Source organism: Camelus ferus, chromosome 33 (assembly GCF_009834535.1).
Source record: "Camelus ferus isolate YT-003-E chromosome 33, BCGSAC_Cfer_1.0, whole genome shotgun sequence".
NCBI lineage: Eukaryota > Metazoa > Chordata > Mammalia > Artiodactyla > Camelidae > Camelus > Camelus ferus.
Genome location: NC_045728.1, coordinates 8,315,149 through 8,339,649, shown reverse-complemented (window position 1 = coordinate 8,339,649; position 24,501 = coordinate 8,315,149). Strand labels below are relative to the sequence as shown.

At 43.1% G+C, this 24,501-nt stretch overlaps 2 protein-coding genes across 3 annotated transcripts in view; one reads left to right on the top strand and one right to left on the bottom strand.

Annotated features, from left to right (window-relative positions):
- The window catches only part of JHY (junctional cadherin complex regulator), a 50,810-nt gene extending 43,365 nt beyond the window's left edge, over positions 1-7,445 (top strand). The window contains exons 6-8 of one of the 2 annotated variants that reach the window (XM_006180278.3): positions 4,302-4,382; positions 5,124-5,252; positions 6,892-7,445. In XM_006180278.3, coding sequence (XP_006180340.2) covers positions 4,302-4,382; positions 5,124-5,252; positions 6,892-7,089 — 408 coding nt within the window. In that variant the 3' untranslated portion in view covers positions 7,090-7,445. The remainder of the gene's footprint in view (positions 1-4,301; positions 4,383-5,123; positions 5,253-6,891) is intronic. The other variant, XM_032472684.1, reaches the window with a different exon arrangement.
- Positions 1-23,992, bottom strand: part of BSX (brain specific homeobox) — a 149,331-nt gene extending 125,339 nt beyond the window's left edge. Inside the window, exons 1-3 of the mRNA XM_032472685.1 lie at positions 23,731-23,992; positions 21,571-21,767; positions 19,913-20,538 (exon numbers count right to left, since the gene is read on the bottom strand). Coding sequence (XP_032328576.1) covers positions 20,299-20,538; positions 21,571-21,767; positions 23,731-23,992 — 699 coding nt within the window. The 3' untranslated portion in view covers positions 19,913-20,298. The remainder of the gene's footprint in view (positions 1-19,912; positions 20,539-21,570; positions 21,768-23,730) is intronic.
- Positions 23,993-24,501: the final 509 nt, after the last annotated feature.

Here is a 24,501-nt window from a genome sequence, read left to right as displayed (position 1 = left end):
GTCTCCAAGGGAATCGACTTGAATCACATGAAACATTTGAGGATTTGTCAAGATAAGAGGCCCAAGCACGGTTCCTTTTCTCCTAGCAGCTCTGTTGTGACTGATTTGTAAATACTCAGCTTTGTCCGTGCTGTTGAATCCAGACGTCAGGCAGGAGGTGAACACGGGCAGTGTAGGAATACCCACCGCGACCCGCCGCAGAAATAAGTGCCCGCGGGTCCCCTGACGGCCGACTGCGCTGAGCTGAGCTGCCGTAATTAACTCATGTGTCTGCTGTCACAGACAATCTGGGCATTGCTGCTTGACTGCTTCTAAGAAGAGGTTTTTTTGGATTAAGTTTAGCAACCGCAGAGAGAATTTCCTTCACTTGCTGTTCCCCAGTATTTGAGGCATTGTTTTCCGTCCTGTTTTTGAGTAACTTTCTCACCCTTACACATCTGAGGAATGTTCTGGAGGAGAGCCCTGCAGTGTCCCCCACAGCAGGGCACAGCATCTCAGAGTTGAAACGAGTCCTCCAGGGACAGTCAGTGGTATTTTCAGTTCAGGCACCTTTTGCCCCCCAGGTTGACCATAAAAGTCAACTTTCTGACTTCAGCAGAGGTGCGATTAGTGACTGGCAGGAAATCCTATGCCCAACTCTGCTAAAGTGATGAAGAGCGGACACCTGTTCAGAGGGGCAGGATTGGGTGATGTCAGTCCGCGTGCATCTCATGCAAAGACTAGCAGCGAACCCCATCAGGGATTTGTTGAAAATGTGCTTTTATTTGCCCACTGTGTTTAAGACCTAAGGAGACAATTATTGTTGATTTAATTTAAAAATTGGGGGGGCGGGGCATCGTGCTATTGTGACCTTTTGGTCTTGTAACAGCCAAAGAGAGGTAAAGCAAAGTAAATTCTAGGGATTATTTTACTATGAAAGCCTTTTGAAGAGACAGAAGGTAGATTAGTGGTTGCCTAGGGCTGGAGTGGGGGCAGGGGAGGGGCGTGACTGCTAGTGGGGAACGTGTTTCTTTTTAGGATAATGAAAATGTTTTAAAATTGGATTGTGGTGATGTTTTCACGTGCAACTCCAGATAAGTGAATTTTGTGGTATGTGAATTCTGTCTCGATAAAGCTGTTAAAAAGATTTTTGATGGAAAGAGATCAAACAAAATTACAGCACTGAGAATCAACCAAAGATTACTTGAGGCAAACAAGTAAATCCAGGCACTTTCACTGCCAGTCACCCAGAACAAACTCTGTTAGGAGCCGCCGCTCTCCCTCGGGAAGTGTCCCTTCACTGGAAGCAGCTCATCCTGTCAAGGGGTCCGTGGCGTTTGGAGATGGCCCCTTCTTGTGGCCTGAAGGGCCACCTCCAAACTCTTTCCTTCCTGTCAGTTTGTCATGCTAAGACCCTTCGGCTCTGTTTTTCTGTGATGTCTGTTTATTCAAGGTGGTAGTGACAACTGCAACCAGGACGCAATAAGCAATTATTCATGCTTCACAGCATGTCTTTTGTGAGTCAGTGGGATGATTAAAGTTAAGCCGCTTCAGACTAAGGATGTGATTTCTGGGCACTGATCATTTCTCTCTCATCAGTTTTGGACAAATTGGATTTACGACTTGGATATGAGTGGAGTTCTCTCCTTTTTCATTATTGGTTTACTTTGGCAAATAGATAATAACTTAGTGATTGCAAAACACTGGAACAGATGGCAAATGCCAGATAAAGGGCAAATTTGCGATCGGAAAGTACAGAATACCTGAGTTCATTCACCTAATAAAAATTAGCAAACTTGTGGTTACCAAGGGGAAAAGAAAGGGTGAGGGGAAGAATAAATTAGGAGTTTGGGGTTAGCAGATACAAACTACTAGATGTAAATGAGAGAAACAACAAGGTCCTAATGTATAGCACAGGGAACTATATTCAATATCTTTTAATAACCTATAATGAAAAAGAATATGTGTGTATAACTGAATCACTATGCTGTACACCAGAAACTAACACAACATTGTAAATCAGATATACTTCAATGAAAAATATTACCAAAGCTTTTAAAATGTGACAATACCCAGCGTCATCAAGGTTTGGACAAAAAGAACATTCTTATACCTTGTTAATGGAAGTCCTCGTCAATGGCCCTGGAGACGTTCATGATTCTGCATCAATAATCTCCCCTCTCTTAACTTATCTCAAAGAACCAATCAGAGTAGCCCACAAACAGCGCTCATCCCGAGGACATCCTGAAGGTTCAGCATCTTGAGGAATAGCTAAATGATTCAACCATTAACTGGACAACAGAATGTTATACATAAAAATCACGTTTTCAGAAAACATTTAATGGCAGGGAAATACAATGTAACGTTAAACTGCTCAGTGAAAAAACTTAATGACATAATTTGTAGCACAGGGACAATGTTATCAGTGTCTGAACAGACCAATCTAAAGGGCTGGAAGCAGCTGCCGGGGTTTTGCTGGGTGATGACTCTATTCTCTTAGAAGAGAGCTATGATTCCGAAATGCCTTCAGTGAACAATATTTCTTCTATATAGTTTAATGTTATTAATGTTTTAATTATTTTAGTCCAAAGGCTTCTTTAAGAAAGGATCTTCTCTGACCTTTCAGAATTAGATGCCCTGAAAGACTCTAGATGTTGAACATTCTAACCAGGCAAATTCTATGTACAGAACTTGTAATCCTTACAGTGCAGAAGTGTTGCCTAAATGACACCCTGAAGCACTAGGATGTACTATAAAACTTTTGTAGGACCATAGAAATATTGCCTTCACCTACAAGTCACAGAATTACTATTTACAGCAACTTCAGAAATAAGGGTTCATTCTTGCATACAATGAATCCAAAAGCAGGTAGTTGCTAGCGCTGGTGGTTCTACAGCTCAAATCATCAGAATCAGTAATTGTGTGATTCTCTGGTTCTCTCTCTTTCCTGCCTACAAGATTGCTGCTGCAGCTCCAGCTCCAGGAATCACATCCAGATTTTAGGCAAGATAAAGGGAAAGGAGGAGGGGCTGTGCCAGTCTGAATAAAAGCTTTCCAAGATGCATCTATCAACTCCTGCAAACTTTTCACTCATGTCTCATGGGCCAGAGCTCAGAGCTGGGGTTTGGGGAAAGGAGTACTTGGCTCTGAGCCTGGGAAGCAGCAACGGGGAAGCTAATTGGTCTGACCTCTGGGGGGTCAGTCAGTAGGCACTGTGAGTAGAACCCATTCTTGTAACAGTTGATACATGTGTGGACATAACCCCACTGTAAAGATTTGAGAATTATAAGCAGTAACTATCTGTTGAAATGTTCTGTTTTTAAAGTCTCTGGACTAATCTCTGCCAAGTTTTTAGGAAAGGGCACATTAGATATGTTGTATATCTTAGGACTTAATCATTAACAGGGACTCTCAAAATTTAGAAACGTGCCTTGTCATTAGCATATAGACAGGTGGTGCCACGCACACTGAGCACAGAACGACCGCCTCTACAGTATGGTTGTCCTCTTTCCATTCTAAGCACCAACTCAGATGTGCCCTAAGATCACTACTGTCACCCAGACCGTCTCTGGTATTGCCCTTCCCACCCTTCCCAAGGAAGACAACCAAGTGAACCCACAAACTCAAAGAAAAGAGGGTCTAGTTTCCCCACAAGGGCATGGGCTGCAAGTAGCAAGTCAGATCTAATGTCAAAAGCAGGAGTTTGTGGAATATCTTAATCTATCCTACAGTCAGGAGGGCATTAGTGTTTTCTCTGCCTATTACTATGCTCAAGGGTCATAATTTAACAATTAAATTGCCTCGTTCTCTTACTCTGTCCCTTTAAATATGCAATAGTCATAAGAGGTATCATGTAAGATTATTTGTATCCTTCAAAATTTCCAGGATCACACGGAATAAATGAGTTTCTCAGTGGGTCTTGCTTAGACTCTTAACCTTTAAATGTTTACTTTCTTTTGAATATGATGACATCAGACAGTGTGCTCTTTCTTCAAGTGGTCATGTATCCATTACATTAAAAATGTTAACAACACAGCACTATACTCACTCAAAAATTTTTATTTATAATTTTCAGAATTTCAGGATTTTTATTGCAGAAGTAGAAAAGTCAAAACACGTTGGCTCACCAGCTAATTATCAAAGCAACTCTGATTGATGACCACCATTAAAACAGAAGAGGTGTCAGGAAATCCACCCACCATCCTGCAGTCCACACAGGCTGCCTTTCTGCATGTTGCTTCTTCCCCTTCTCATGTGGCTGTGACAGCTTGGGGGAGACATACGAGTCTTTAAAAGAAACTGTCTCTTTATTGAATTTTTAGAGTTCCAAGCTGAAAGGTTATCAGAACAGAGACATGAAGCTTGGCGGCCTGGGACCTGACCTCGTGTCCGTCAGAGACAAAGTGAGTGGGCTGTACATGCAGACTTGGATTTGCCCCTGGTCTCTCGGCGCAATTGTATAAAGATACCCCACCCCCCGAACTAGGTCCTACTCTGAATAGCCCTGGTAATAAGACCCAAGCACCCCTTTCACCATGAAACAAAGTTACTCAGCCAATGTCGTTTTATGTATCCACCTTTCAGTGAGTTTTGAAAGTCCAAACAGGAAAGTGGGACGCAGGCACATGAAGAGAGATGTGTGTTACACAGTTGTTGGTCTTTCCCAATAGAGTTCTCTTGATAGTATTGAAGAGTGGCTACAGAGAAGACACTTAGGGTAAGAGTCTCCCAACCCATGAAAAGTGCATCCACTTTATTCTCTTCCCTCTAGTGAAAGGAGATCTTCATTTAATGTGTTTTAACTGCAGTTGCACTCAAGGCATAAAAAGAGTATAGTTCAAAGTTGGAAGCCAAAATGAAAATAAATTGGGTAAACGCAACAAAGAAGAGGCTGAATGTGATTTAGCCCCTGTTAAGAGAGCACTGGGTGCACTATTGTGGCGATGTTCCCCCTCGAGAGAGACTGTTTCTAGGAGAAACATTAACTTAACCATTTCCCTGCAGTCACCTTACAGGCGGTAATCCCATTTCCCCCGTGCTGTTGACACCGCGTACCAAGCTCGCTAAAACTAGCATCCCTTTAGAGAGAACAGAGAGGTCTAGCAGGACCCAGTGAGTCATTCTCACTTCGTTTCTCTGAACAGATGCAGAAATTAATACAGCAGAAGGAATATGCAAAACAGGTTAAGGAGTACAACATGAAGACGCTGTCCACCCTCTCCAAGCCACAAAGTGCAAAGCCTGAAAATAAATCCGCCATCCCTCGGCAGAAGGTAAGACATTCTCACCAAGGCAGTTATCTTTTCAATTAGAACTAAAAGGAAACCTTTGTTACCTCCTGGCTTAATAAATTCCCCACATTGCTTGGAACACAGAGGATGTTTTAACTACCATTCCTGCAGCCCCTCAACATTCACAAATACTGATGTAGAAGTGGAAGGCACACATAGGATGCTATAAGGTTAGCCTCTTTTTTTCCCTGAAGTTCACTGTTATCTTTAATCCTCCACGTGTTTCCATCCTAGTATTTCAGGTTTGTCACTCAAAAATCGAATGGTTAGGTGATTTCTTAGAAGCAACTAGAAACCTGATGAACTATCAATTTCCTTCTCCACCATTAAATGAGTTTTAGGAAGTTAGTGTTTTCTTGCCGTCAGTGGGTACCTATGTCAGAGAAAAGTCCTTCATTGCTTCTCTCAGGTTCATTCCCTCCATTTTCCCTCGGGGATGGTAATATATAGGTTCCTCCACCCGAGAAAAATGATTTCAAAAAATACAGAATGTTCTCCCTCTCAGAGGTCATCCAACTCTAAGTCGCAATGTGAATGAAATATGTTCTATGGAGACACCGAGCCTTGGAGTGCAAGTCTGTGCCTCATCCCAGTGAGGACATGGGACCCTGTGCATGAGGTACAAGTGACCCTTTGGTGCTTTTAGGAATTTGTACTTCATGTTCTATTTCACAGACCATCATATTTTCTATCTATTGCCTTTCTTCCTCAGACCTTGAAGACCTCAATCCACTTGATTGAGTTTCCATGGTGCCACTTTTTCTTTTTTCTCCAACCCATTATTTTTTCATGAAGAGATTCAAGGCAACAAGTCTATAATTAGAAATTCCAACAGAAGTCACCTACACACACTGAGAAGTCTGGAGTTTTTCTGTCTTGGAGATTTTTCTCCTTCCAGGACCCACATATACTACCCATTCCCATTTTAGCTATCAAGAAACCCTTATCAAAATATAAAACTGGTACCAAAGCAGATTTAGAAATTGTATCTAGTGATCTCATTTTTATTGTAATGCCTTTCAGAACTGACATCACTGAAAAAAAAAAAAGATCACTGCCTTTTTTGAGAATACAGGTTTCTATAGATCTACTAAAGAAAAAGAAAAAATAATTTTCAACCGCTATTAAATACTTGCCGGAGTTCTTAAAGCCTAGAGACAATAATGGAGACTCAATTTCATGTCAACCACAGAGATGTCTTTGGTCTCAAGCCATCCTCTTTGGATGGAAAGGTCTGTTAAGAGCTCCTTAATAGAAGTTTGGTTTTAATAAGACTGCCAGAAGCTAAACAGATTGAACATATAAGAAATCTATTTCCAAGCACTTGAATAAAACTCAGTTTTATAAAGAAAAACATCCAGAAACACAACTATATATCCTTCTTGAACTCTTTTTGCCCCCACAGCATTTTTTTATGTGGCCAATTAATTGTTTGAACTGTGTGTTATATTGCATTATTTGCATTTTCCATTTGATCTCCATTACCATCCACGTCTTAGTATGTTACTGTAGCAATAGTCCCCATTTACAATATCAATAAACTTTTCCTAAGGTGAGATTTTATTTAAAGAATCCAGGGCTCCCTTCACATTTCAAATCAAATGTTATCTTTATGCTTTAGGCTTTGGAATATGCCAAGACCATCCCCAAACCCAAACTCTCAAATCTGAGTGATCAAGCATCAAAGGAAAAGAAAAATCCAACCCATGCTGGAAAAGGCGGCACTTTACCTGAAATCTCACTGCTGGAAATACTGCGGAACAGACACGAAAGGGAAAAACAGGCTGTGGCCGCTTTCAAAGTCCTTCACATCGTATAGACAACATGTGTGCTGGGGACCAGAGATGCCAGGGAACCCACCCAGAGAAGAGAAACTCCAGCCCCAACTGTTGTGCATTGAGAGTGATGACTTAGTGTCATCAGCTAACTCCAGTCCATGTTTGCTTTGTACAGGATTTAAAATATGGGGCCCTATTATATTACAGTGCCTTATTTTACTTTCCAGGAAGAAAACCTATCTTAATTATTTATTTTCAAATCAGTTAAAATTGGGGCTGAATAAGAACTAGGGAATAAAACCTTTTGCTTTCATCTTTGATTTTTTTAAACTTTTTTGGTTTTATATTGGATCTCTTAATTTCTTAAATGAGATCTACCCTTTCTTAGCATAATGAAACTCTTGAAGTTACCCAACAATAAATTTATCTACTTGTGTTTCTTTCTCATTTTTCTGATAAGAAAAAAAAGTATAAACACTTCGGTTTCTATTGAAATGAATTCAAGCTGGACTAAACACCAGTAAATCTTGAGATACCATTTCCAAAATATTTCTAAAATCTCTAAGTTTAGCAAAAGGTTTATATGTAAAACTTAAGAAATGACAGTGCTTCTATATGTGCCTATTCAAGTAAAACAAATCACCGATTTTCTTCTAACAAAGCATCAGACACTAATTAGAAATCCCTGCCGGGAGGGTAGAGCTCAAGTGGTAGAGCCCATGCTTAGCATGCATGAGTTCCTGGGTTCAATCCCCAGTGCCTCCAATAAATAAATAAACTTAATTACCTCCTCCCTGCCAAAATAAAAATAATTAAATAATACAATAATAAATAAATAAAAAGTAAGAAAACCTAAAAAAAAAGAAAAAAGAAAAAAAAAAAGAAATCCTCCAAATCCAGAAACACTCAACTCAGGCAACTCTGAGACACACTTTCTCAAAGCTACTTACTCCAAGTATATCAACTTGCTGAACATCCTGCCATCACAAATATCTTAAAATATCAGATATGTGCTTTTACACATTAGGTAAGACAAAAACATTAGCTAAGACGAAAACATCCCATAGTTTACTACTGAATGTCAGTATTACTAAATATTTTTTACTTTTTAAAAAAGCTTTTGAAACTGAATAAGCATTGTAAAATTCCCAGGTCTTAAAATAATCACTGGAGGATTTAATTTTCACTTACTTGCTTGCACTAGATGAGCACTGCATTCTTGGATGGCTGTATCCAGAAATGGATACATTTAACAACAATTTAGGGCAAATCTGTTTCTCTACATGGTTGGCATAAGGACTCGCTTTGGAGATTTATTTCTGTTCTATACATTTTACATACACCACAATGTGGTAGCAAAGCCACCTGTACAAATTTTTTCCTAAAATTGGAAGCAAATAGAATTGAAAGTCTGGAAAGATAACAAGAATCCAAAGATAAACAGTGAATTGGTGAATCATGTTTCAATAGTATTTGGAAAATCACAGCACGTATGAGGTGCTAGTTCAGGAAAATCACAGCTCAAGCTGCTCCCATAATGTATCTGTAAAATAAGAGTACCCTTCAGGGTACATGTTTAAAGACTTTTCTAGAAACATGAGATAGAATGATTTCTTTTTCCCCTAAATGGCCTTAAATTTAAACTTACTCTGGAAGACAAAATAATGCATATAGAGACATTTCCATATTTTCATATTTAAAGGGACAGGGTAATTTTTTAAAATATTCCATTTCTATTAAAGTACCTTAAAATTTAGAGCTTGGAAGGGGTTTATCTTGTTCAATGCCAATTTTTCAGAAGAGGAAATGGAGATCAAGAAAGGATAAGAGACTCTGAAGTCCTTCTGTCCTACAATGAGAGCAGTCAGGTCTAAACTCCAATCTTTCAACACCAAGGACAGCACTGTTTGATAATTTGCTTGTGGGAAGAGCTAGTTCTTTTCTGTGTGGGCAAGGAGGATGCAGTAATATATTTCAATTTTGGACATGAACTTTCATCATTAAGTTTCATTTTTAGAAATATACATTACTTACCTACCTTTTATTTTTAATATGTACAACCTGGAAACTTCATTGCTACATTGATAGAGTTGTAGCAAAGATGTAACTCAAATGTTGACCAATAAAAGAGACACTATTTCAATTTTTTTTCCCCAGAACATTTAAAAACCTCTCCCTAACCATTTTCTCTTTCAGCTTAAGCACTGTTAAATCTTTCAGGCACTTTCACGCATACTATTAAGAACCCACACTCAGCTGAAGCAGGTTCAGTGATTTAGTTGATGTCAAACAACATCACAGTTCCTCACAGGAACCTGAACACCCAAGGCAAAACTTTACCATCTGGTATATAAGACCCTAGAGCATCAAAATTCTTTGCACACAAATATTGAAAGTGACAAGTAGCATCTAAAATGACTTTGACTAAAGGAAAAGAACATATTTGCTGAAAGTTTGGGATTGAAATCAAAGAATAGATCAAAATCAGTCTTCATCTGGCCCCAAGTCATCCCACAATGGTAAGATCCAGCAGAAGGTCACTAAGGTACAATGATAGTAAGACAGGGTAGAGATGCTGCAAAAACAGTGAATGACAGTTTTTTTACTTCTCCTTTAAGTTGTACTAATAATAACGATGCTGATCTTTTATAGACCCAAGTGGATCAGTGATCAATTTTTATAGTATTTCTATTGCGGATATTTTGGAAATAAAAACAGTCTGCCTATTAGAAGGCAAAGAACTGTCAACTTACATGATACAATGATGGAGGGCCTGTACTTGACCAGATGTTACACAAGCCATTGAAAGACATGGTGCCTAACCTGCCAACTCTCTGTGAGCTGCTACAAATAAAGGACCTTTAAATCATGCATCCTTTCTTATTATGGGCTCCTTTTGTGATGTTTTTCTCTATCTTGAGTTTCCAACAACAGCGTCCTCCTAGAGGGAGCTTTTTCACAAGGAGCTGAATTTAATGACAGCTGCCTTCATGATTTTGGTTTGTAGAGTGAGGAGTCTCTTGGGAGTTATCTAGACACCAACTTAGGAAAAGACAGTATTGAGGAAGAAAATAAAAGGTAAGGCTAGAAAAGGCCTAATGGTTCCAATTGGGGCCTTATTATTGGTTAATGAATCATTGTCAAAACATCGCAGCAAGCATGAGCATGCATGGTCCAGGCTACAGCGAGAAAATGACTCTTCATTCCCAACACTTATTAGCTGGGAGTTGTTTGAAAACACATCCAGTAATTATAACAACACTGCAGCTAATTGAGAACTTTGAGTTGACACCAAATGGTCTACAATGGCAGGCTGGATAAACTCAGGGGGGATTCTTTTTTAATTACTGATTGAAAAAAATAGCATAAAATGAATTGAATTTGGGTGACAGCCTGCAGATATCAGGACAAGTTTAACTAATTTTCTGCCGAGATGTGCTTTAATACATGTATTTCCATCATATTAGAAGTTGCACTTGAAAGTGTAAACTTCTTAAGGAACAATCAAGGTTGCTTTCCTAAACATGCTTTTTTTCTTAAAGGATTATCTTTTTCCCTATTAGAGTAAGAATAAGTCTTGAGTAGTACACATTTCATCCAATTCTCAAGCATTCTACCAGACGACTAAAGGGCTCTTCCGCCCTAACGCTCAGTGCGTTTTCGTAACTTCTATTCCTACTAGGTAAAAACAGAAAGACAAAAAGATACACGAATGCTCCATTTGCTGCTTTAGTTGTTTTCCTGGTGAGAAAGGATTTACAACAGTAGCACGAAGTGAAATTTTTTCATTATTGTGGGTTTTGTTTATCCACAGCATCTCACTCCCTCTATGTCCCTGATTATAAGAAATAGTCTACATTGACAGACAAAATGTGTATGCTATAAAGGAAAATAAGGAGAAATATGTATTCTAATACAATTTTTATTTAGATATTTATTCCACTTTTTGAAAATATACTAAAGTAGGATCTCAGTGTAGCTAAAAATCCAATATTTAGAACTGTCCCCTCAACCCACTGGGTACAGTGTCTCTACTCCCCCTCCCACTTCATTAAGCAAAACCACACATCTTCCTCACAAAGATACTGAGAAAATACAAAACGTCTCCATTTCCTAAGCAAACATCTGTTCAATGGAAAGCAAAAGGTTCTGGATGGCAGGTTTGTCATGTATTCATTCAGTCAGTCAGTCATTCGTTTGTTCATTTGACTTCCCCATCTTAAAGATTCCCATTGTTCCGTCTTGGTTACTTCATTTGGGTTCAGCGGACTAACTGAAAAGTTGGGGCTTTCACAAGAGGTTATAAAGACATCACAGCGCAAGACGCAGCAAGGTGCCAAGTGCACAGACTTCAGCTCTCTCTCTACCGTTCAATATAGGGGTTCTTTGGGTAAAATGAAGAGAAGGAAAAAGAATTTGGTGGGCAAGGTTTATCTCCCTTGCTGCCTCTCCACTGCCTTTTCATCTTCCCCTTACAAACCTGAGCAAAGTAAGTAATTAATTTTCAATAAGCTGAATAATTTAGTCTCCAGCTATTAAATAGCTCTAACAGGTTGAGAGGATTACAATGATACGAGCATTTCAGGCAAATAAATTTAATGAAGCCCTGGAAACATCTGATAAGATTTCACATATTTTTCACTGAGTCGACAGTTCATAGAGACCAGACCTGACAAACTCTTGCCACTAGAGTCCCAGGCTTTTGCAATGCTTAAAGAGTAGTTATCTTTCGGGGGCAAATCTGACAGTGGGAGAAATAACCTTCAGAAATGTAAAATCCAAAAAGTATAATCAGTTATTTTCTGGGAAGGTGTCTGTACAGGAGAAGGAAGCAGAAAACAGAATGAATGTCCAGTGAATAAAGGCACCGCAGATCTCCACACTAGATAATTTGGACCCCAAATGGACTCTCCCCTCTGTGGCAAATTTGTCAACCAAATTAACCCTTACGCTTTCTTTTTTTGCCATCCAACGATCAAAATCGCTGTCATGAAGCCTGGTTGGTCTTACCTCCTATCTCCAACCCGTCACCTGGCTTTTTTTCCCATTTCCCCGGCTGCCACACAATGTGACCCTTTGAGGCAGTGCTGAGTGTGCCGTCTCTACTTAAAATTGATCATCTATCATACAAACCTCAAGCATCTATTTTTAATGAAACCTTTAGATGAATATCAAAGAACTATTTGCTGTGCCTAATGTTTTAATTAGATTATATTCTCAATTTAACCCATTAAACCTCCTTTGATGATCCTCGTATCTAGTGTTTGGCCTCAGATGCACGAGGTAATGAATACTGGACCTTTTGATTTAATGAGAATTTCAGCTCTTCCAGCCTGCACCTCTTTGTACACCTTTTCTTTTGCCCGCTATAGAATTCAGTTAATTGAAGGAGTCTCTTACCATCACACATTAAGGAGTATAAATTAGCATCCCCATTCTGATTGGAAAATGCAAGCAGACAGTTTGGCTTTGATCTGAGGACCGAGCTGAAGAAGGCAGCAGCCCCTCAGAAAATGAGCTGATGGCCTTGTTATCGGGGCAAAATGCAGATGCGTCCATGTGTCACAAAACACTTAATGTCTTAATTGATCACCTCCCAATTCTCCCTGTCCTGTTTGTGTCACTTTCTTTAGAAGCGTGTGTGTGTGCATGTGTGTCTGTGGCTCTGTCTTGCTTTCTCTGTTTATCTTTTTTGTTTCTCTATCCAGAGAATTAGGGATCTAGGCTTTTAATTAATTTGAGACCAAGGAGAATGAAAAAATATAAATTCCCTCACCTTGAAATTTCCAAAAATATCCTATAAAACTATTCAGGACCTTTCACAGACAAAGATTCTTAAGGACTAACACTAACTTCCAATGCTCTCAAATAGGTAGATCCCAAGCCATGGGTACTGCATCACCGAACTGGAGAAGGAAGGGCTGGTCTGTGCTTTGGCAATGAAGTCAGCCTTTTAACCTGTTCTAACGATAATGCAATTCTCCTGAACTTGACAAATTCAGTTACATAAAAGAAACATCAAGGTAAAAGAGCACCACCTCCATCACTCACTGTAAAAGCCAGAATAAATTATGAGACTTCTGGATAAACAGGGTAGACTGAACACACACACGCACTTACGCACAACTATTTCACCTCTTTGGCAAGCCCCCGCTAAAATCACAGTAATGGATTTTTTAAAGGCATAAATATCTAGGAACAGGGATAATGGGAGAAGGGACAATAGTAACAAAATTTTAAAAACTGGAAAGCAGAGGAATAAGTTGTAAAATAATAATAATTGACAGACTCCAAAAATACTAAATCCTAACCTAGCAAAAGGGGAAATCCAAGAATCTGATTTACCCTACAGAATACCCAAAACCCTCAGTAACTGATGGTGTCAGTGACCTCTGGAGGTGAGGAAAAGAGGGTGAGGGGGGCTCAGTGAAGGATGACTACCCCTCCATCTCCCCAGTAAAAGGTTAAAGGTTGCTCTACCCTCTGTAGAAGGTAGGACAGCATCCCGGGGGTGAGGGACCACTGGCTGTTAGGAGGCACAGTACCGAGAACAGAGCCAGTGGTGAGCACATGGCTTCTAAACACAAAGCCTCTGGTCTTCCTCTGCCACTTGGCTTCCAGAATACTGGGCCTTCACCCTACGAGCTATAAATTCTGACTTCAGATTCTCCAGCTGAAGAACTCAGTTCTACAGGAAAGCTCACAGACAGCAGGTCCCACTGGGTATTCAGAGTTTCCTACTAGCTTTTTGTTTCTCATGCTTAAATATGAGCAGAAAACCAAGGATCTCCAAACATCTGAAGATATATGGGATATCATTACAAAGGAGAAGGAGGAGGATACAGAAATTAAAAGAGATCTTGGGAATTAAAAATATGATAGAAGAGGGGAGAGCAACAGCTCAGTGGTAGAGCACATGCTTAGCATGCACAAGGTCCTGGGGGAAAAAAAAGAAAGAAAGAAACATGACAGCAGAAATTAAAAATTCAAGGGTTATAGAGTAATATTGAGAATTTTTTCCAGAAAGCAGAGCAAAAAGGCAAAAATATAGAAAATAGGACAGAAAGGAAAAAATTTAGAGGATAAATCCAAGAGGTTGAAAAAATTCAAATAACAAGAGTTCCATAAAGAACAAACATAGAAAAAGAGGAATAGAAATCATCAAATAATTTAAGAAATTTCCCCATAACTGAAAAATGAGTTTTCAGATTGAAAGGGCCTACTGAGTATCCGGAACAGTATGTGAAACAGACCTGCAGCCCAAGCACAAAACTGTAAAACTTCACTTCACTGGCTACCGAAAGAACTCTACAAGCTTCCAAAAAGGAAACAAATGAATAGACCAACAATATACATAAAGAATCAAGAATCAAAAAAAAAAAAAAAAGTTTTGCTGTATACCTGAAACTAACACAACACTGTAAATCAACCATATTTAATTAAAAAATAATCAAAATGGCATTAGACTTCATAGCAACAATTAGAAGCTAAAAATCGCTTGAATGGTGCCCTCAAAATTATTCAAAAATGATTTCTAACTTGGAATTCCATAGTTGGCCAAAATACTAATAAAGCATGAAAGTAGAATAATGATATTTTTACACAAGAATGAGCCCAAAACATTGACCTTCCACACACCAATCAGGAAACTATAGGAATATGTGCTCCACCAAAATGAGAGGGTAAACCAAGAAAGAGGAAGATAGAGGAAACAAGAGTAAAATAAAAGGAACTCCCGGGATGATGGGGACAAAGGACGGATTGACACAGAATCCACAGTGGAGCAGACCAGGGGTCTCTAGGAGAGATTTGTTCAGGAAAATAAAATGTTAAGAAACGTGAACATTGGGGAGGGGGTGGGGACAATTGGTGAAGAGTTTGGAGTAAAATTGGAGACAAGTACATTAAAAATTAAGAATAATAAAATGTCTTAACTCCAAGAGGAAGAAAAGTCTTGCAGAAAAAGAAAAGTAATCACAGTTGATTACCCGGCTTAGCTAAGGATTATATATATATCATAGTAATGCTCTACCCTATTTATAGGGTCCTTTTCTCATTTTTCAGATGCCAAGTAAGAGAAGTAACGTAATCATTAGCAAAAGTAAGATTAGAATTGAAGTCCCTAAGCCATGTAGCCAGAGGTCATGATGCCAAATCCGATGTGGCTGCGCAATACTATAAAAAGTAATAAGAGAAAGCTCATAGAATTTTATAAATGAAATCACGGAGGGAAGGTTATCTGGTGTATACGTGAGGAATTCTGAGATGGAAGGAGAAATGCATCTTGGTGGGGGTGGGGTTCAAATCAGAAAAGAAAACAGAGAATCTGACTGAAGAAAAAATGAAATGAGAGTCACTTCAAATCTTCACCTTTCTCCTAAATGCTAATTGGAATTACCTCTGACCTCTGCATGTATTAATGTAGTGACTCACCAGGTTAATAGTCTGAATGATGCTGGGCAAGTCAGTCTCTGACTGTCAGTTGCTTTGTCTGTAATTAAAGGAGATTAGGCCAAAAGTTTTAGAATAAGAAAGAGTGGAGATTTGAAAGAGCTTAGACATCATCTAGCTCATCCTGCTGGATACATGAGCCTCTTCTAAAACATCCCAGCAAGTGGTGACAAAACCTTAGCTTGAATGAAAACAAGGCGAAGGGACACAGTACCTCCTCAGAATGCCAATTTAATAAAGTTTCAGACTGCTCTTAATTTTCCATAAATCAATCTAAGACTTTACTAGATAACTTCCAAACTTTTTCTTAAAATTTTACACCCAAAATTGCTATGCAAAATCCTCTCCTCCACATAACACAATGACCATAACCCCACTGCTGCTTTTATCACAATATGAGTTAGTGGTATGGTATGATCATTAAAATTGGCTTCTGGTCTTAATTCTACCACTGTTTATTTGACATTGGTCAGACACTCATTACATCTGGATCTAAACATCTTCATTTATAAAATGAAGGGCTTAGATTTTGTCAAATGTCTCTTCTAACACTGATAATTCCTTCCTGACTATATCTTTGTCCTTAATTCAGTGGACTATCACTTTGGTTTCACTTACTTTCTAGAATGAGATTTAGGGACTTCTTAAATGAATAAAGGAATTGCTTTCCCTTCTTTTTCTTGTTTCTGTTAACTCTTCTAATTGTGATAGCTCTCTTTATTTAAATTAGAGTGTATGAAGTAAAATCTTATTCTTAGTGAGATGACAAATGATTCTAATAAGTTATAACTTCTACAATACTAAGATCTTAAGGATGAGAAAGAACCCTTATCTCCCACTGATGGAGAAATCCATTATAGAGCATCTTTAATGTTTTGCCTTCCAGCTTCTGATAAAACTTTCCTAGTAAAAGGTACTTAGTGTTTTATGGACTTAGCCTGTTCTACTGATGGACAAAATGGTACCTAGCCTATACAAGGTATTTAAATGTTCTTCCAGTATCTGCTTCCCTGGAACCACCCATTGGTTCTGGTTCTGCCCTCTAGCGGGGCACACTAGATATACCCTCCCGATACTGAATAGCTCTGCAAGCATTGAAATTCAACTACCACAGCCAATCTCCTCTCCTAACCTTCCCTAAAGCTTTGCTTCTCCAAGCTAAAAAGCGCACACTCCTGTTTGTTGTTGTTTCCCATACCTTTTACCATCTAGGTTTCTGTTTTCATTCCTGGATGAATTTTAGCTTGTCAATATCCTCTTTAGAATGTAACACCAAGAATATAACATAAAATATTTCAATTATTATTTTTGCACACACACTGGGCCCAATTCAAGAAGACCATGGAGTCACTGCTTCAACTAAATAAGTTTATTGCATGATTCTCTTAGCACCAGAAAGATTCTGCTGGCTCTGCGCCTTCACACCTCTTCATCTCTAGTTATCAACCCATTGACAAGAGGCAGTCCTCTATCTACTTGAAGTGGTGTCATGGATTCCAATTAATCACTTCTTAGTGCCACTATCGGCTAATACTGGGCTGAATGGTGTGTTGTTGATTTCTTGTGTCCTTATGTCATGTGACTAGAAATGTTAGCAAGACTCCCTCTCTCTGAGAAGCTATGAAATGAAGTCCATCAGAAGCAGCATTGAGAACAAATACAGACCAAATTATTTACTACATTTGGGATTACATGTAGGATGTACATACCCACTTGGCTATTTTAAGATGTTTTTGCCCCTTCAGAATCAGACCTATGTATGTCTTTCTTTAATATAGCATAATGACTGTAGTTGTCAGATCTTCACCACCAAGTGAAACCGAGTTGAAGCAAAAGCCTGGGTAATTCAGACAAAATACCCTTTCAGTATATGGAGGCTTTGATCAGTATTGAAGGCCAAAAACAAAAAGTGCTATCATGTTACATTAAATTGAGACTAAATTGTGTCTATCCTCTACTATCATCCCTAACTCGCTGTGTATAAAAAAAGAAAAGAAAAAGAAAAAAACTAGGAGAACTTTGCTGTTGAATTGCTTGCCACCAATTTCAGGGAATACTGCCTGATGAGAAAACAGTGCCACAGTCAGTGTGGCTGGTGCCACGGGTCTGAGCTCTTCCCTTCCCAACTGATCTACCCAGGAATACTCACAGAGGGAGACCAGGATGCGGCAGAATGAGCATCTTCCCATGTTTGATGCTCCTGAATGAAAGATAAAGCCATTCCCTGAGCCAGGATTCATTCTGCCTCCAATCAGGCAGAACTGTGCTTATGCTAACAGTGTTTCCTACTTACCTGTCTCTTCAAGACAAAATGTCCTTAAATGTACTAATCTGCTCCTCTTAGACCCAGAATAAGCCCTGCCATCTTCTTGTGAGACAAGAGAAGAAAGAAGTGCCTGGTGCCTTTGGGTTTGTGCTAACCATCAAATTCAATTTTTTTTTAAATTTCCCCCCAAACACAGTATTTCTACTCACTTTAAAGATCCTCCCCAAAATGCCTTTTCTGGGATTAGAAGTTGAAATTTTCCCTTCTGTATCTACTTTCCCTTCTAGGTTACCAGGATCATTCTGATTCACAAATCACTTTCTTTCTATAACCAAGTCTTTTGTAAAGCATTTGCCAAAAATCAGTACTGTCATCTGAACAGGGAGAGAGAGGAGAAATCTGAACCTAGAATGGCTTTTATAGCACATCTACATGATCTAAATAAATGAGAAATATGTCTTTACAAAGTGTTAAAAGCAAAATGCCAACCAATGCATTCTTACGGGGTGGGGGGAGTGTTTTGGGCAAAGTAGTGAACAAGGAGTCAGAGAGATATTTTCTGCTCTACTTTGGCTGTTAGCTAGTCCTGATTTCATGGGTAAATCCTTCAGTCTTGCCAAGCCTCAATTTCCTTATCTACGAAGGGAAAAATAATCTTTGCCATGACTCACAAGATTGCTGATGGATAAAGAGCACTTTGGAAAATCCAAACAGTGTACAATGCTTGTGTTTTTAAAGCAATAGCTTTGCCTCCTTAATGATGCAGATTGGATAAAGGTCTCACTCTGACACGTATCTTTGCTTAAGGTAATGTTTCGCCAACAAGCCTACTGGGGGGAAAAATGCGTGCTGCTACATCACAGAATCATAGAACTCAGATCCAGAAAGATCTTGAGGATTCATCCTCTAATTAGAGAAATACGGAACCAAAAAGTGTTGGTAAATGTAACCCAAGCTCACACCGCTGTAGTTTATATAATTATTATTAACCATTAAAACCCAACAGTCCGGACTCTACCTAGCCGCACACACTTTTCCAGTCTTCTGGGCTTTTACCTAAATACACAACCAGAGCAAAAAGAAGATCGGAAGCTGAGGTCGCCTCTGGCACGGCTGCTGTATTTGATAAGTGTACTGGGTATGTAGTGTCACACAATCCGTTAGCATAATTTCAAATTCCTAGTATCAAGAGACCTCTGTCCCTTCAGCATTTCAGAGTCAAAAAAAAAAAAATACTGTAAGCAGAGTCCTTTTCCACGCAGGTGGAACTCAAAACTATTAAATGATTAAAAACAGAAAAACCGGGTGGGGGAGACGGGAACCAGTTAAGGAAAGGTTTTTTAGCCCTGTTCATTCCTTCCAAGGACAGGAAACTGCCCAGGGCGGAGGGAGAGGGCAGGCCTGTAGGAGGTCGCGGTAACAAACAATTCCCGGAAACTCATGTTCGTTCCCGGTTTTGCCCGGCGAGCCCTTTATTGTCTACAGAGAGCGCAAACCCGGGAAAGAATAGGGGACCTCCCAGGGGAAAGGGAGAGGGACAACGCGCAGGGCCAGACTCCTGCCCCACCGCGTCGGTCCCCAAACAGGTGCCCTCCCGGAAGGGGTTGCGTATTCCCCTTTCGGCTTCATCGTGCTAAAACTCCGCGTTCCCTAAAATGCAATGAAAATGAGCATTTCCACACACAACCCGAGGAACACTCGAAAACACTTTGAAAATGTCAGTAGCCGGTGGGACGTGGAAGTGTTGCGGGACAGACGCCCAACGAGGTCGAGAAGCAGAAATTGCTCGATGGCGTTTTCTCTGCGCAAGTTTCTCGCCGCGCGCGTGCACCGCTCCGCAGGGGACCGGGGTGGGGTGGGGAACAAGGGTAAAGAGCGCGGGTGCCTGGGGGGCCACAAGCTCAAAAAGGGTTCCTGGGTTCAGAACCGCGAGCTTTTGAGCGGAACGGCGTCAGGCGAGGACGGAAGCGCCTCCCTGAGAAGGAGGGAGTCGCCTTAGTGTTAGTTACGGATGGGGGTCGGGGGGCCGAGTGGGAGGTTAGTGGCGAGCAGCGCGCTAGTCTGTCCCGGCGTGGACGTGTTAGGGTTAGGTTGGGGCTCGGCCCGGATCCCCGCAGAGCCGAGGGCCCAGACACCCGGTCCCTTACCTGCAGCCAGTCGGTCTGCCTAAGGATCCGGTGGAGAGGCCGCGGAGCCTGGAAAACGGAGCGGGGGCAGGTGGCTGAAGGGTGAGGGCCGAGGGGTCTGCGGTCGACCTTGGCGGGGAAGAGGCGCACCACCGAATTATGGAGCCGAGAGCCCAAACTCCAGCTTGCGCCGCTGAAGGCGCGGGGAACAAGCGAACCAGGCGCGCACGCACCCGGGCAGGGACGCAGCGGGCGGGCGGGCGGGCGGTTGGGGGAGGAGCGTGGAGGCCGGGCCGCGCGGGCCCCGCATGGGTTGGAGGGTTGACAGGTGTGTTGTGTTTGTCTTCCCGGAGCTGCTCTCCCAGGCCCGCCCCGCGGCCTCCTCCCCGCCTCCCCAGCCCCGCGTCTCAGAGCGCGTGCGGCCCTGAGCCCAGCTCCCCCTCGTCCCCAATGTCCACTTCGTCCTCCGGCTCGGTCAGCACGAAGGGGCCAGAGGGCAGGCCCAGCCGAGCCTCGGTGGGTGCGGCCTCTAGGCCGCGGGGGCTGCCCTCCGGGCTCTCTGGCCCATCAGGCGCTTTGGGCTCGTCTTGACTTTTCCTCAGCTGTTTTTTATGCTTCATCCGCCGGTTCTGAAACCACGTTTTCACCTGATTTCGGGAAGAAAAAAAAAAATCACGTCATTCCTTCAGATCCATAGTTACTGCTCTAAGATCTGAGTGGTTGCTGCAGAAGAAAATAGACTAATAGATGACAACCCACCGACAAATTATCCAGGAGCTGTGACAGCCTCACCCTTAGGTTACAGCACACCTGAGCTGCTCACAGGTTATCGTCTTAGCTTGAATGACAACCAAACATCCTAAGGCTCTCATAAGTAACTGTCCCGAAACAACGGTGAGGATCAAAATGATGTGGTTAGTAAATACTAACACTGATATTAATTAGATTACTAAGTGCTGCGTGAATGAGTTCCTCTGACGGTGACATCTACACACCTGGTCCAGCAAGACTCCTGGACTGGAAGAGGAGACTCAGACTTGCTGGTTCTTATCAGAGGGAAAATCACTGGGGCCTAGGAGGGCTATGAACACACAGCAAGTTGAGTTTCCAGGTACAGAGAATAATGAGAGAGGGGGGGAGTGAAGCAAGGCGTTTTGAGGCTGCAAGAGAATAGCATCTGAAGAAGATGAAAACAGTCCTCTCACTCGGGACAGCGCAATGGAAAGGAGGCTTCAATTAGTATGTGTGAGTGTTGTGGAGGAGATGGCTAGATGACTTGCAGCTGTGAAAGAGATTAAATTAAGAAGAAAAAAATCTCGGGTGGGCTTCTCTCAGGCCAAGAGCCCTCTGGCCTCTTACCAACTTACGTCTGACCCGGGTTACTCTCATGATGGGAAAGAGATGGAGGAGACACAGACATGGCAGCTCTCAATCAGGGAGCGATGATCAGTCACTAGAGGAGTTTTCCCTCCACGTCCAGAACCCGCTTGAGAGATTTTGCTTTGCTAACTCTGACACAAGATTGGAGGTGTCTGTACTTTGACTATGGATCTTTGGGAAAGCGTAGAATAAAGGGGAGCAGGGTCCTTCCGCTCAAGAACTCCGCAGCGGGTGCAGGGGTATTAGGAGTGGAGGGGAGAGGAGCGAGCAGAGATGGGGCTCCCTCTCCCCCGGCCCACCTGCGTCTCCGACAGGCTGAGGGCCGTGGCCAGCTCCACCCGCTCCGGCGTGGACAGGTAGCGTTGGATCTCGAATCTCTTCTCCAGGCCGGAGAGCTGCGAGTCCGAGAAAACCGTGCGAGCTTTGCGGCGGCGGCAGTGCTTCCCCGGCAGCTCGGTGTGCTGGGGGTGCGGGAACAGCGCCGGGACCGGCACGCCTGCGGAGAGAAGAGCCGCCGAGTGGGCAGAGCCGGATCTCCAGCGAGCGACCTCGGCTCCACTCCCCACTCTAGTCCCCTGTCCTCTCCGCCTCTGCCTCCACCAGTCCGCGCCTCGCCCCAAAGCGCTTCTCCTAGGAATCGCAGAGACGGGGGGAAATCGCAATAGCGCTTGGAGATCTCTACCAGGAAGGCCATCTAGAAATATAAACAATAAACAGTACAAAGGAGAAGGAGATTATAAAATAGATCTGAAGATCTTAAAAAATGTCTTCTTGGAGAAACTTCCACAGAGTCCTCGGCTGCGCGCCTCCCGAAGTTTTCTTGCAAACGTCGAAATGGTCCAGTAGCTTCCTTCTCCCCACTATCTCCCCCGTCCTTTCAGACCCCGGATGACAACCAGTGATGCTCTGGGGCTGGTAGAAACGTGGATGTGATCTGCCTCCCCACCGCACCTAAAAAACTCCTTTCTCTTTCCCCAGCCGCCTCCATTCTCCCGCCTGCAGCCAAGGGGAACAGAGCAACGCTCTCTTACCCAGAGAGGCTCATGAGCGAGAACGGAGGGGCAATTCCCGCCTCGAACGTTTCCTTACCAGTTTCGGGGTCGCGCTGGGACCCCTAGCTCTCTAATCTGGTCCTTATTCTTTTTCTCATTCTTTCCATCCGATTCTGAGCAGAAGGATTGAAGCGCTCCCCTCCTCCCCCGCCCGCCAGGTCGTGGGAGACTTCTCGGGTCTTTCCTGACCCTCGCAGGCGTTACGGTATGAGACGCACCTAGCAGGCAAACCGCCCCAAACATCAGTACCGGCTGACCCGGGGGACCAAAACCAGAAAACAATAAGTTCCGGTATCTCGGACCTTGGCCACTACTATTTGCGGGGTACACGGGTGCAGCCCAAAAGAGACTGTTTCTGGCCGGAGGTCAAGCCAACGTTGGCAGGCGGACTGAGACGCCGGCTTTATAGCTGCCCTTCCAACCCAGTGCCCCAAAGTCTGGGTTTTACCGCTTCAGCTTTTGTCGTGGATTCCAGGGCCCACATTTCACAACTGTCTCGTGTCTTTCCAGCCCCCGCCCGTACCAGTGTTGTTTTCCCGGCTGTGCTGTGCTTCTGGGCTCAACGAATGATTCTATTCTGGCCTGAATGAAGATGCCGGAAAAGACAGCATGAATGTGGCCTTTCAGAGAGGGGCAGAAAAAAAACCTGGGTATTTCCCCATATCTCCCTGTCCCACCCAGACTTTGCGGCTCCCGGCTCCTTGCCATGCCTAGGAAATCAAAATACTTTGGATCCAGGCTCCAGAGACACCAGCAACTGGGGCAGAAGAGGGCAGCCCAGCCCAAGATTTTGAGTTAAATGCTAGATGTTGGGAGTGAGGAGGATTAAAAAGCAGTCGAGTCTCTCCCTCTTCTTTTTCTTACCTTTTCGCCCTTATTCAGGCCAGCCCAAACCTTCAGTGCTCAGAATATTCCAAACCCTCCTTCACTTCTAAGCCTCTGCTGTATTGGCAAATGCTCAGCGCCTGAGAGAGCTGGCCCCACTGGGGTGTTTGCAGCTTCTGCGCTGGAAAGTTGAGTTCCCTTCCATGGGGTGAGATAGTCAGGGGTCTCCCTCGGAGTGGGAGAGGCAGAGATGGGGACTGAGAGATAGACCAAAGTGGCCAGTATGACCAAGAGAAAAGAAACTGAACACTGCCCATCAAAATTATCGCCAAAACCAACCGTCACCTCTTGTTTAGGAACGTTTCCTCAGTTATGAAAAGTGTGGAGTGACCACGAGTTACTACCATGGATTGGCCTCATGGGAGTTCCCTGTGTTCTCAGCCATATCCCCAACCTTCCACTTAGGGAAGAAGGCGGAAAGCCGGGCCTAGCCAGCTCTAGCCTTTCCTCGGCTCCATGACAGGGTCTGTGCTGGAAGACCTGCTCTCTCGCTCCCCGAACCTTCAGACCCCTGTTACTTACCCGAGGTGGTGAGGAAATAAGGGTGGTGGTGGTCTGCCTTATGTAGAGGGTGATGGGGGTGAGGAGCCAGGAGGGTAGGTGTGGGCATGAGAGGGTAGCTGTAATCTAGCAGAGGCACCCGAGAGGCCAGAGAGCTGGCGAAATGGTCGGGGGCCACCTCCCTTAGCGGCTTGGGCTTGTGCAGCAGGATGTCCTCGATGAAAAAGGACGTGGGCCTCTGAGAAGACGCCGGGTGTAGAGGGGAGGTGAAGTTGAGATTCATCTTGAACCGAGCGCCTGCCACAGGGCGAGGGCCCGGGACCAAGTGTAGGAAGTAGGCAGCGTCTCGGCACGCCTGGTCGAGAGCCAGCCACTCTCGAGGCTCGGATCCCCGATGCTCTCTCCTCTGCCTGGGCTACCCCGGCGCTGGAGAGGCGAGAAGACAAGCTCCTGGGTAGGTTGGGTCTACGTGTAGAATTGGCAGCTTGGAGAGGGGAGCTGGGAGAGCCAATGGCAAGGCTGCCAGAGGCGGAGGGGAGGGTGCGGTGGGCGCGGGGCGGGGCGGGGCGGGGAGCTGTCCGCGGTGCTGAACACGACCGGCCAGGCCTGAGGAGAGCGGAGCGGAGCGGAGCGGGTTCTTGCTCCTACCAGGTTTCTCCCCCTCAGTTCTGCCCCGCCACTGCAGAAGCTGCCTGACTCCCTGCCGTTTTCAAAGAAAGCCAAAGAGAACAAGTCTCTACCACCGGGGAAACTCCTCTTTAGAGAGCAAAAGGCATTTAAAGGGCCCCAAAG